At 37.5% G+C, this 14,267-nt stretch overlaps 1 protein-coding gene and 1 non-coding gene across 2 annotated transcripts; both read left to right on the top strand.

The window, feature by feature from the left end:
• The first annotated feature begins 3,717 nt into the window (after window positions 1–3,717).
• Trnas-cga lies at window positions 3,718–3,791 on the top strand. The gene has a single exon. It is a non-coding gene; the product is annotated as a tRNA-Ser (tRNA).
• Window positions 3,792–5,208: 1,417 nt separating this feature from the next.
• Window positions 5,209–8,907, top strand: LOC107042007 (odorant receptor 67b). The gene is made up of 8 exons (XM_015262856.2): window positions 5,209–5,448; window positions 7,389–7,582; window positions 7,668–7,887; window positions 7,978–8,090; window positions 8,164–8,263; window positions 8,337–8,447; window positions 8,523–8,678; window positions 8,738–8,907. Exons 1-8 carry the CDS (start codon window positions 5,209–5,211, stop codon window positions 8,789–8,791), a joined length of 1,188 nt encoding a protein of 395 aa, XP_015118342.2. The 3' UTR covers window positions 8,792–8,907.
• Window positions 8,908–14,267: the final 5,360 nt, after the last annotated feature.

The following is a 14,267-nucleotide window of genomic DNA, read 5'->3' on the forward strand; positions in this document are numbered from 1 at the left end:
ATTACTTGTATTTCAATCACCCATATTATCATATTCATGTAATTAAGTAATGTTTAATTGAGCCTGGCCAACGACTGGCAATCAACGCTGGGCCGAGATGGGCGCCCAGACCTGGCCCGATGTTATCATTCCAGGTTTCAACCAAGTCCGGCGCGGTCCCGGTTGAGGAACGGGTCCCGAAGTTCGGCAGGCCCGCCACCGGGCTTGGGCCAAGCTCGGCCCATTCGTTTTTTCGTACGTGGGATATTGGGAGGCGTCGCCTGAATTTCAAGAGGCTGAAAGATTTTTTTATTATATAGAGAGAAATGATAGAGTATTCATGTCATCTTAGTGAGGTTGAATATATTCAACCTATTCCTATATATAGGAATATGGTACCGTTTTGGCGAGTAGGAACTCAAGGTCCGGTACCGATGAGTGTAGAGGGCTGTATTTGGCGTATTCGACATTTCGTATGTATTTACTACGTATGCTTTATAGTTAAAGCGAATCCCAATTTGTTGTGTTAGGAATTCAAGTACATTCTTGGTACATGGTCGGCGTATATTGCGCTGCATTGCGCTTTGTTCTAATTCCTTTCGGGTTTATTAATTATGTTTATAGCTAGGAATTTAGAAGGAATTCATTTAGTAAACTAGGGATCGTTATTTGTACCGATTTTGGCGTTATTACCATGAGTTACATTTGTCGTAATTATTTTTTTGCGTCTACCGTCGCGCTTCCGGTCATTTTATAGCGATAGAAGTTGAGGCAATTTATTTGGGCATTGGCTTTCTCTTTCTGCTTATTTGTCTACTCTGCAGTTATAGAGTCAATTATGTTTATAATTTTTTTTCCATTATATAATTTTTGTATTTCTCTCTCTTAGGGTGAATCTTGTTTTGTTTCTCTTTTTTTGATTTGCTTATTAGATGGATTATTTGAAATTTTGACAAGATAGACCTATACATTTCAGTATTCAATTTTAAGTTTTCCGTGTTTTATTATAAGAGCCCAGTAACCCATTTTCCACTTGAACCTACACCTCCCTCCATAACCGACCCGTTGAGCAGCGCGAGCAAAATTTCCGGTAAATGTCTAGTTTAGCCTCCTCATCTGTTTTAAATTTCCCCTGTCCCTTGACTTTTTAGTTTTAAGTTTTCTACGTTTGGTGTTTTTGATTCTTCCTTGAGTTTTCTGCTTCGAAGTAATTTTCGATTTGTTTGTTCCCGTTATGGCGTGTTGTGCGCTTAAAAATTTCATGCATGGAATTAATAACTGAAAAATGAGTGGATAATGTCAAATTGATATATATATATATATTTTTTTTTTCTTTGGCAATGCAATGTAAACTTTTATTATTATCTACTAATACAATCATCATGTAGAGTACGAATTCGAGGAGAAATATGAATGTGAATCATCATATTTATAGTGTCCGGTTGGCACAGTTGGTATCGACCAGCACTGCTATCTTTCAACCCCTTCCATAAATTTGACTACTTTCGCTTCGAAAGATATGTATTGTCTGTTTTTACTGCTTTTCATAGAGCCCTGAGCCGGATTGATGAGCAAGAAGAACCTGAAAAAAACATTTCGGTTCAATGAAAAAAGTTATTTTTCCGCCAGTATGTTCATATTCTATATTATCCCCCGGTTATCTACTTGGTGAACTTTAGATGGTTTTTAAGGTACAAATTACATGGAAAACGGAATGCCATACGCTGCCCATCAGCTTTACGAAATTGAAAAATTAAACAATTTGGAGGCACACAGATTTGAACTCAAGTGGTGTATGATCCCACACCTCCAATTTACCGGAGTGGAGAATATATATCTGAATCTAGTATATTTTCTTTGCCAATAGGGGATTATTATTTCAATTCAAGGATGTATTTTTTCATAGCAGGCCCGGTTGTAAGTTTAATGTAAGAATCAGACATAAGCGTCAGAAGGAACGGGTGAAAGAGTGCGAGTCGGGAAATCAGAGTCTGAAAATAAGCGTTAGCAAATAAAGGTCAGCCATGAATGTGAATGTGAGGGTTAGGCCGTGAGAGTCAAAAGCTAAGAGTACAAAAGTGGGGCTTAGGCAATAAAAGTTAGAATATAAGAGTGAAAAATTGAGAGTCAGAAAGTAAGGGTCAAGTAATGAGGATCACAATATAAGGGTGAAAAAGTGGGGGATAGAAAATAAGGATCAAGCAATAAGAGGCAGAATATCATGATAAAAAAATGAGGGTCAGAAAATAAGGGCCCTTATCCCACGTACGAAAAAACGAATGGGCCGAGCTTGGCCCAAGCCCGGTGGCCGGCCTGCCGAACTTCGGGACCCGTTCCTCAACCGGGATCGCGCCGGACTTGGTGGAAACCTGGAATGATAACATCGGGCCAGGTCTGGGCGCCCATCTCGGCCCAGCGTTGATTGCCAGTCGTTGGCCAGGCTCAATTAAACATTACTTAATTACATGAATATGATAATATGGGTGATTGAAATACAAGTAATTTAATATTACTCCTCAGCATTCGTAATAGGTTCAACGAGGAAAAAAAATCAATACCGGCATGCGACTGGTGCCGCACTGGCTGCCAAACTGGTCAATTATCAATAATAACAAAAACAAACTAATTAACATTTTTTAGGATGATTTTTAGTATTGATTGTGCCCTACCTACCAAACCCTAACGCAATCATCGCTGAAAAACCGATTTTGTTAACTTAAAATATTACCCCCTAACGTGGGCTCGAACCCACGACCTCACGACTACTAATCCGACGCCCTAACCACTAGTCTACCGCGCAATTCGTAAAACCTCTACTTCAAATCTTCCATATTAATTCCATCTCGGTTTTTTTCGACTTGAATGTTTTATTATTCAGTTGATAGAAATATTAAGTGATTCAACTACAGTTTAATCGGTAAATTAATTCAATAATGAATAATAATAATTATTATTATTAATTACAATAATAATTGTAACAATTAGGATTACTGTTGAATGACGATTATTCTTTNTCGTAATAATTAGCGAGTAACATATGACTTCAACACCTACAATGTCACCATTTTTTTACGATTACACCCTTAATATTTTACCCTCAAGTTTCCACCCTTACCATTCAACCCTCAGAATGTCAGCCTTATGATTTTTTCGCCCCTTTCCATTATTGCGATTTGACCCTTACAATTTTACTCTTCAGATTTTACCCTTATGATTCCACCCCTATGATTCCATTCTCATCATCTCACCCTTACGACTTAACCCTTACAATTACACCAACGGCTGGAGCCCAATGACCAAGCTCCGGGCCACCGCTGGCTGAGGCTTGGTTATCGAGGTCCGGCATGCCAATGCCCGGCCAAGGCTGGGCCAGATCTGTCAATCAAGGCTCGGTTACCCGCCCTTCCCCCGAGACTCAAGCCCTGGTCCCCAGGGATGGCCGAACCTCGGTCCAAGCCTGGGCGCCCAGACCTGTGCCAGGCTTGGCCCGTTTCTACAACACTGGCATTTCGTACGTGGGATATTTTGCCTTTTTTTTCTAACCCTTGCTTGCTGGTCCTTAGTTTTTTACCCTTATATTTTTACTTTTCCCTTGTGGCCTTCCCTAGTGGAAAAACATAAGGCAGAGGCGTAACATGCCTGATCAGAGTTGCGGATCGGACTTGATCAGTTTCTGATCGAGACCTGAACAGAATTTCCACTCGGGTATGAGTCAATTTGAGAGTGAAATTCGTAAGTGTCCTGGTAGCTCAGATGGTAAGAGCACCCGACGCGAGATTGGGAGGTCCCGGGTTCGATTCCCGGCTAGGAAGTTACTAATTTTTTCTCTCAAACAATTAAATTTAATTAATGCCTAATGATGGAAGGCGGAGAAACCCTCGTGGAAAAACAAGGCAGAGGCGTAACATGCCTGATCAGAGTTTCGGATCGGACTTGATCAGTTTCTGATCGAGACCTGAACAGAATTTCCACTCGGGTTTACCTTCCGACCATCGTAGCCTGACACCCACTTTTGTACTTTCATGTTCTCACCTTAATTTCCTGACCTTAATATTCTGACTCTCATTTTTCTACTCTCATTCTTTCACCTTTACATTCTGGCCCTGCCTTTTCCAGACTCATTTCCCGATCCTCATTGCTTGACCCATTTTTCACTCTTACTTTCTGATCCTCATTTTTTGACCCTAATATTCTGACGCTCCCGTTTCCTAACACTGATTGCCTGACCGTTATTTTCTGACCCTTATATCCTAACCCTTATATTAAACGTGACAAGCGAACCCAATACGAAAGAATACATCTTTGAATTGAAATGACCCATCCCCCATTTGAGAAAAAATAAAATACTAGATTTAGATATATTGTTCTCGATCCGAATTTGAAATATACCTGATTTGTGTAAAATATACCCCATTCGGTTTTTTTTTCCGTGAATCTCATTAGTTTATATAATCAATAATTTTCATGCAACAATTTAATATTGAATTATTTATGCTTAGTTCAATTAAATAATGAGCTATTGTTATATGAAAAAAGGATTTATTTATCCAAAAATGTGGCCAGTGTTTGCAATTTTCCGAAAACATTTTTTACGGGCAACCACTCATTACGATTCCGAAAATTATCATTTAAATTTCATGTGCCAGCAAATTGTTCTTTAGCACGAGGAATGTCTCAAGGGTGCAGATGTAAACAGTCGAGAAACGATCAAAAAATTTTTTCAAATGTTTTTCTTTCAGCGACACATTTGTTGTCGAATAATGGGATAGGAACCTATCTAAACAATTGCAGCGAATTACGTCGGACACAACAAAACGAAAGTCGAGAAAATTACCATTGAAATTCTCGAATAAACAATACTCGGGATCATGTCATAAAACGAAAGTGGTTGGGATCATAAAAAAATGGTCAACGAATTGATTGGTCTTGAAAATTGGAGATTGTGCTGCGAAATTACATTGACTGAGTGATCGATAATAAAAATTGAGGTGGAAGGTTGTCCATTTTCCACACAAGAATAAAGTGAGCTTGCAAGGAAGTGCGTGAGTTACTCATACAGCCGTTGCGATTCCAAAGTTTTTCTCTTCATTGAAGATATTAAGCTATATAAAAATGCAGGAGAAGAATCTCGTTTCGAAACCAACAATCTCTAAAAAACATCAGGATCTGCTAAAAAAATTTTCAATATTTTATAAAAAGAGTTATCTATTGAAAATTGGCTTTAACGAAATGTTCAAAGTGTCTGACACTCTTTTGCGAACATTGGGATTATCCGACATTCATAGTGTTTTTGACAAAACGCCAGCAAATAAAAAAAAGAATGAAATGGTTTTTTCACTAACTTTTGCGGCAGTGTTTTTCAGTATTTTAGGTTTGGTTAATAAAGCGATACACGAATGGGACCATGATCCATATAACACGCTGGAGATAATTCCGATGATTTTCACCACAATTCTAGGATGGTTCGCGGTATATATTTACAGTAAATTGTTAGAAACGTATGAGTCTGGAACAATTCTGTACGTCTCTACCTCTGTGGATTTCTTACAGATTTTTTGAAGTATTTTTAGCACAGATAAACTAATATTGAGAATCATCCGGGTTGCCCTCTTAACTACTCCAAAATCCTATCCAACAATGTCAGGACGTCACGAGATGTGGGCCGCCATATAAACTTCCGTCTTTAGTATCGGGAAGTGTATTTGAATAAAACTTGAGAAAAAAACGGTTGTTTTTGAAAGTTTATGTCAGAAGAAGAAGCCCTCGTTCAAAAATCTGTAATCGGCTCAACAGTTTTGTTTTGCTTATTTTGTAATTTCTTTTTTGCTTCCGAATGGAAGCTTTGTAATCATGATTTTTTTCGATTTCCTAATTTTCGGTGGAAATGCCTTAAATGTCATGAAACGTGAAGAAATGATGTTTTTAAAAAATGTCTGTATGTATAGGTATGTGTTTACACATTCATGTCCGGTTGTCCAGAACTGTCCCTATAACTTGAGAACGATGAGAGCAAAGATGCTGAAATTCTGGCTGCTAATTGGTAATACTGATAGTCAAATTTGTGCTAAATTTCAGCTCGATCGATTGAGCGATTCCTAACATATAGCGATTCCTCAAAAATCGTTTTTTGCCGATATCTCCTTAACCATGCGACGGATTCCAATTTTTTTTCATAATACTCGTCATGATGATACCTATTCAATTGGATCGAAAAAAAAAAATTCCACCCCGAGCAATGCAGTTTTATCGTCGATTTTTCACTGAAATTGCTTATATGCATGATAACTTAAAAAATAATTGAGTTAGAAACTTGAAACTTGGTATGATTTTAGGTATTATGATATCAAAGTTTGGGATTGTAGATGAACGGAATCGGACCATTAGTTTCGGAGATATTCAACTTTGTAGGTGAAACTTTTTTGCTCAATATCTCAAAAACTGCTAGTCCGATTTCATTTTTTTTTTCAAAATGTCCATCTTGATGTCATCTATCTACATCTAACAAAATATGTGTACCATCCCATTGAAAAGTTTGAAGATATTTATGTTTTTCCATTTTTTTGGTTGGAATTCACTTTTGCGCATTATGACATGTGTAAAACTTAGGGAAACCTTTTGAAACTTTGGCTTGTAGTTAGGATTGTAACACACGAAAATGATAGAAATTTCTAGGAAAGTCAAGGAATGTCCAAGAAAATTGAAGGAATTGATGGTAGTCCTTATGTATTCATTTTTAAAAAAGATAGATTGAGATCCATTCGGGAGCCTACTACCAATGAAATTGGTAGAGATGAAAATAGGAGAAAAAAAATATGTAGTAGTAATATGTAATCTGTCAAATGGTTTCTGTCGCGCTGCCTGTTCTCGAAAAAGATTGAGCTGAAATGCTAATTGAAATAGAAGATTTATGGATAAAAATAAGATTGGGACACGCATCAGCTCCGAAGAAAAAAACGTTATCACCATGAATTTTGCAATATCTGATCAATACAATAATTTTGATGCAATTATTGATATTAGCTAAGCTCATCCAAACGTTTTAGAATTTTTCCCATCCAATGAGTCTGAAGAAAAGTTGTGGAACGGATTGAAAAAAATTGAATTACCTCAGTTAGATATTCAGGATTGAACGGAGGTGTTGAAGTGATAGAATAATAATTATGACTTTCGTCTTCACAGCTAATGCAGTAACTGAAATTGAAAACCTCAAAGTTTATAGTTAGAAGAGAAACAATGTATTTTTTTTTGCTAACTCAATCCACTGAGCTCAAAGTCACGAGTAAAATGGAATTCAGACAAAATAAACTATCAATTCACATCACGAATGTCTTTGAACTTTACTCACGCTGCGCAAAAATGTACTATTGTTGTACTTGCAATAATTAGATATGGCCCTTAATTTAATACAGGGAATATTGATGCATAGTTCAACGAAGAAAATCAAAGAATTATTAGAAGACTTGAAAAGTTCATGGACAAGAGAATTGAGAGAGGGTGTCAATGATATGTTCATTGACACCGCGAGGAGAAGTATTTTCTTCACTGTATTTTATGCAATTTTGATCTTCACACTAGGAGCTCTTTATATTATCCTGCCAATTGCGTAATTTTATAAAATTATATTTTGATTATTGCTCATCACTTATAATAAACTCCATCAAAAACTTTAAATTATTCTATCAATACAGGCGCAGAATCCACCATTTGGTGTTTGGTGCTGATAACATGCCCGTAGATTCAAACATGGGGCTTCTGTTCATACGATATCCATTCAAAGTTGATAGCGTACCAAGGTATATCTTGTGCACAATTTTCGAATTCAGCTGTACATTATTCCTCATGATTTCATATCTCGGTGTCGACACTCTTTTCCATCAGTCGACAACAATTGTATCTTTATTATTGGAGGTACCGTTTTCGTAATTGTTCTGTCATTTTTCATGAAATTGTTCTTCATATTACTGATTGGTCCTATTCATCTATTTCTTTTCTTCAAAGACTGTAGGTAATAAATTTGGAGAAATGACACTGTACAGTAATCTCAAAACGTTCGATCGCCGATTATTAAGAAGATTGAATCATGTCGGCGAACAACATTGTGAATTACTCTCGTAAATATTGAATATATATGTAAAGTACCGTGTTAGGGCAGCTCTTTGGGCCTCATACCCATAAATGTTGCAGATACTGTCGGAGAATTGAAGAAATTTTCAACCCACTAATATACTTGACAACACTGTTGACTAGTGCCAATCTATGTGTTTGCGTGATTTCCCTGCGATCGGTAAAAATTTATCATATTATCTATAAGTATGTAAATATGTGGTTATGTTGATTTTAATGTATTCTTCTTGAAGGAATTATCTAAGCTACAACTGGGGAGCGCTTTCGTAACGCTGGTTCAGGTTGTAGCTATCATCTCGCAGCCCCTCATATATTGTAACTCTGCTGAAAATATTTCTCACTGGGTGAGCAATTAATTTCCATTGATAAATCAAAAAGCAAAATAAATATCAGAAAACTCATTCAAGTAATGTTCATAGACACAAAATATAGCTGATACGATCTACTCGTGTCAGTGGCCGGAACAGAGTAAGAGCTTTAAGAAAATGGTGCAACTCATTATGATGAGAGCTCAATGTAATTATAAATTCGGAGCACATGGACTGTTTAAAGTGAATCGACATCTCCTGACTCAGGTATTTAATGCCAGTTATCGAATGGATGCCCGTTGCAATTATTATTTACTGTTCTATAGTTGGTGCATACAGCTTGGAATTTCTTCATGTTATTGAGGAAGAAGAATCTTTAAGTGTACATATTCCATGTTTTGAACTCAAGCAACTGTTTTTATATCAACACCAATAACTCTTCAAAAAACTGGTTCTCATTATATGAGGAATTGAAGGCCATATATGCAAACCAGAGAGCTAGTACAACACCAATTTGAGGCTTTTATCGCGTAATCTTGTGTAAGTTTTTGCGGGAGTTCAATGCAAATTTGTTTATTCTTGTGGATCTGTATTATATTTCCCTCGAAGAAGAAAACATTTTCTGCTTGGCATCTCCTTTCGTTCAGGACACCTTCTCGCAGTGATGGTGGAAACACATACAATCAGAGTTTGGTTTAGTCAAACACTTGGACACGTGTTATGGACGACTCCATGGCAAGAGGATCAAGTGCTCAGATGAGTTTCCATCGCGTTCTTCCCATAAAGACAGATTTTATGTTATTCTATAGTATCCTACGGACGTTTGTAAGAAAGCATAAAAAATGTATTTAGAACTTACAAATTAAATAACAGGAATAAAAGATTTTAAATAAAAAAAAATGATAACATCAATAAAACAAAAATCGATCTTATGAATTTTGGAATAAAAAATATTTTATAAGTAGAAAATGAGAAACCAGAGTACTAGGTTAAGAAATAAAATTTGAACTATGGCGCGTGGTAGTTGAGATGAGCGCCATGAGGCTGCGCACGTATGCTACCCTCTCCCGCAAGAGATTAACCGCGCTGAGGTCTTAACTCTCTGACAAGAAAGCCCTACCAATCCCTGCCGCCGGTAGGGTGCCGGTGTGTGCTGAGAGGGAGAAAAGGCTATGGTGCCTCCACTCTCTACAAATCAGGAACGTAGTGCATAACCTATAAGGACATTATCCGTACGACCAGCTCTTCTGAAAACAATTAGCCAATTACAAGTTTTTCGCATAGGTATACTCTCTGGAATATTGAATTGAAAAAAGTATTTGAGTTCTGGTTAGGTGAATTGTGACTATTCGTTCCATAAATCAGCAATTTGTGGAAAATCAAACATTTTGACGCTCAATAAATAAAAATGGGATGAATGGAACTCGAGTTATTGGAAGAAAATGTAAAAACGAAGAAAATTCAAATCTATGAAATGGGTTGTCAAAAAAATCTGAAAAAAATATTGGAAGATAGTTTTTTTAGTCTCCAAAAGTTGAAGAGAATTGCAATCAATTTCTAAGACGGTGAGGGTCAGTTATTGATTCATTTAACATGGAATGGCTCATACAGAGAAAGTTGAAAATGAATCGATAAATAAACATTTATAGTAGAAAATTTGCTAATATTTAATTATAGAGGTTTGATTCACTACATTTCATCAATTTTCTCTTAAGACGCTTCTTAAGTTAGGGGGTAGGGGTGTAGTAGTCGATGTGCTGATGAGTTGTGTTGGGGTGGAAAGAAGACTTGGACGTCTCGTGAGTTCGAAACAATGAGGTGATTGATAGTCGTCGTAGTACCCGATCGTACGGCCAACACACTTATCTCCAAAACAGAACAATATGTCAAGCATGGCTCCCGCATTAGCACAGTCTGTTGGTCTGGGTATCTTGGTTTGGCATTGCGTCGACCACAGACTTTACCACATCAACAGGATCAACAGGGCACATGTGTAAGGTGTAGAGTGCGCGTAGCATGAACTTCAACATTGTGGTGCTGAAATATGGTGGAGGACGTGGGGGTCGGTCGGATCTAAACTGAGTAAGTTTTTATTCACCTACTCCGCTCCAAGATCTGATCGGGTTCTTAAATTTTACACGATTCTCAGCAACTATTACGACCCGGAATAATTTATACATTCGGTACGAGATCTGATCCAAATAGTTGATCGCAATAATTTGTACACTTCATACAATTGGGGAGGAAAGTCTGCAAATTCCAATATAATACTTTGACAAATATAACAATTTTTCTGTTCTCTACAGTAAAAAGAGCGGATTAATAACAACTCATAGAACGCTATATTACGCTATGCATAGTAGGAAATGGTATCAAAAAGACCTTCCTCTACCGTTCTGTATGCGGAGCTTAGTCATTTTCGGCACCCGGGTTATGTCCAGACTTAGGGGTTGATTGGTCCTATTCTAAAGCTGAGATACTGTTAATAATAAAATATACCAAATTTGTACTTTCTCCACAGAGATCTTACATTCTAAGAATCGCCGCCATCAACTTATTTTTAATTATTTTTATCATATCCATTTTAATTTTCAATTGTAACTTGGAGTTGTTATTTTAGCTATTTACCGAAAATTGAATAGGGTACCCCGTAAACGTGTGGGATTAAATGCAGAGAATCTCATCGCGTAGAGTACCATCAATCACATTCTTTCCGGGTTCTACCCGGAAACTACCTCTGGGTTTTAACATCGCGAAATGTGTGTGGTGTGCGTGGCGTCCTGAACTCCCGAATTGTGGAACATCCCCGGTGGCTTGGCGCAACGGGTCGTTGCCTCACATGCGAAAGGTTCCGCGTTCAAATCCCGGCCGGGTAGAATGGTGCGATCTAACCATTTGAAGTCTTGATCATCATAGCAGTATACCCTAACCGGGTCGAAGCGATGTAAAATAACGATAAAAAAAAAAGAATTGTGGAATCGCCCATTTCAAAAAGTTGGGTTAAACCCAGAGGTACCTAGTCCCCTCCGATTTGACGCAGTGGCCTCTCAGAGAAGAGGCGAGTAGGATAGCCGCATGTAGTGTATATGGACGCATATATGTACGCTGTGCATATATATATGTATGTATATCAGCTTACAATGGGGAAATCGATCTCATGCATTACAAGGAAAATGCAAACATTCATTTGACACAATGTTCCTAGACGAATGATATCGCTAAAATATTTTAGCGATATCATTCGTCTACATACATATGTACTCCAATTGTGAGTGGTCGGATAGAAGTAAAAATTTCAAAGAAATTCTCATGTTCATAATAATGAGGTCTCACCACAACTATAAATTCAATGCCTATGAATTATTCAATGTACGTAAAAACTCATCAATTCTGGTAATTGCGTGATGATGGTTCCATTTTAATACTATATTGCGATAATAGACCTCTATCGGCCTGGGCGGTTGTCGGCATTTTTATGATGTTTAATTAATTACTAGAAATGAGAAGAATTTTTATCAATGACCCAATCTCGATGTCGTTTTAATTGTGGATATCGAAGGGTCAAACGGTGACAAATTATTGTTACACAGGTGCTTACCATCTTTTTCACTTTCTCTATGTTGATAAAGAAAATGATTTTTTTGATACTGCTGCTACGTTCACCTTGCATCGAAAAGTTCCTTTTCGTTTACTTGTAAGCGGAAAAAATACAGTTCGGCCACTCATTAAACGTAATATCACTGTTAAAATAGCACATTATGTCATGAGGGCGATAAACGGCGGTTGGTGAGAAGTGCGAGTTTGCGTCTTCGGCGAGTCTCGTCTCCGACTTACCACGCCGAGTGCTGCAAACTTTACACGACTCACGAACCAACGCTATCGCCCAAATTACATATACTATTTTTCGTCACGAAAGCCTGATGAGGGGGGAGTGGGAGAGGTTGCGGGAGGGGGCCCAGAGGGACAAAGTTCCCCGGTTGGGGGGGCGAAGCCCCCCCCCCCACTGAAAAAATAAAGAAAGACAATAGAAAAAAAAGTTTTCAAAAACTGAAATCGTTATGACTTAATATAAAAATTGATAACTAGTAAATTCTGTTGGAATACCCAAAAACATGGGATTGGTGATGCAAATTTTGCACTTGCAAAAAAAAATTGCATCGAAATTAAAAAATAAGAAGAGTTATCAAGGATAAGGGATGATACTTAGTGGTTTCCAATTTTTTTCATCCATTTTGAACAGGAACTGAACATAAAAACACTGATATTTTGCGAATTCACCTTTTTCGAAAAAAAATATCGACCTGAAGTGGATCAAAAACTCTTAAATTAACTTTTTCTTTATCAATCATAAATATTCCTTTTATCTTATATCTGCTTTCAACGAATTTCTTATATTTGCATATAAGAAAATATATAACAAAAATACAAACGATATCTTACTCTCATTGTCCATATCACTAAACATGTCATGAGACAGTACTTCCTGATAGATTTCATCATTATCTGGGACAATCAAATTCTCCATTTTCTCTTATTTTTCCCCGAACTTCATCACAATTTTCTCCTGAACAGTCATCTAATGTACAACGATGCACAACAACAATATGGCGACTGCCACTTTTATTACCGGTGGGTCAGGTTACAGAGAAGGCCGCCAAGGGCGCTGTAAATCTTACTAGACTATACATTTTCCCAAATGCAGAGCGCATGCCCAAATGACGATTCGATCAGCTCACTTCCCGTTCCGCTTTATCGGTCCTTAGAGTAGTAAGTGAGACTTACCATACTTCATCCTCCACTTACCATCCTTAGACCACCGATTATAGAACTGCAGTGTTAAACGTTATTTACCCCTTCCCAACGGAGCCCCAGTAATTACCATTTATCGGGCCTCAGTGACGAAAAATATTGTTCGGCACATGTGAGACGGGACTTTTTAACTTGTGTGATTGGTAGTCTTCGGCTTTGTCACGGGCTGCCAATTTCACACTCGTGAAAATGCCGTCTCACTCGTATCGAAATATACTATTTCAACTTTACAATTGGACTCATGTAACTATAATCATGATGCACTTCTAAGTCCTCAATAAGTCATCAATTCTCTTTGAAGTTGTGTAGCGAAGATATTTCTACAATACATAAGAATATTATTCCATCTCACTCAGTGATGGTGGACGTGACGTAGTGACGTGGAGTTATAAAGCAATAACTCCTATAATCCCAAATTACTGGGGGAAGTGGTACTTGTACCGCTCACCTGGGGAATAACGATAATTTTCGAATCCCAGACCATAATTTCTAGTAAAAATTACAGTTGCATAGCATTCTTTGACTATTTAGCTAGGTCTTTACATAAGTCTTGGATCCTCAATTTTTGTTTCAATTTCAGTAAATTATTAAAAAATGAAGATGAGAGCTGAGTTAGCGGTATTGGCTGCATGCAGCTAATCCCGCTGTCTGAATCCTATACCGCTCAGTACCTAACGTCTAGTCAATAGCTCTCAAAATAAACATTTCTTCGATGTTGCATGGAATTATGTTTTTGCACCTATTATTCTAAGTTCAAGGAGTTGCGCGTGGTGATTCCAGACAAAAATAGTCAAACAACTAAGTAGGACGTATAAAATTACGTTGAACTCAATTATGAAAATCGTTTGTGAATACTTCAATGTTAGCGTAAAATCGATAAAGACTGACGTGTATATAAGGATTCCGATTGAAAACACGCTCGGGATCGAGCCTATCCAACAGAACGCATTTGACCGTTACTTCATGCGTTATTACTGTTTTCCTTCCTTTTTAATTTCTACCAATTTTATTGGTAGTAAGCTTACGAATAGATCCATAGCATTTCTA

This window comes from Diachasma alloeum, unplaced genomic scaffold, assembly GCF_001412515.2.
Source record: "Diachasma alloeum isolate Michigan unplaced genomic scaffold, Dall2.0 Dall_scaffold_00401, whole genome shotgun sequence".
NCBI classification, from domain to species: domain Eukaryota; kingdom Metazoa; phylum Arthropoda; class Insecta; order Hymenoptera; family Braconidae; genus Diachasma; species Diachasma alloeum.

Coding starts and splice junctions, on each gene's coding strand:
- LOC107042007 (XM_015262856.2), top strand. CDS start 5,209: ATGTTCAAAGTGTCTGACACTCTTTTGCGAACATTGGGATTATCCGAC. Junction 5,449..7,388: donor CAATTCTAGGATGGTTCGCG/GTATATATTTAC, acceptor AATTTAATACAG/GGAATATTGATGCATAGTTC. Junction 8,264..8,336: donor GCGTGATTTCCCTGCGATCG/GTAAAAATTTAT, acceptor TTCTTCTTGAAG/GAATTATCTAAGCTACAACT.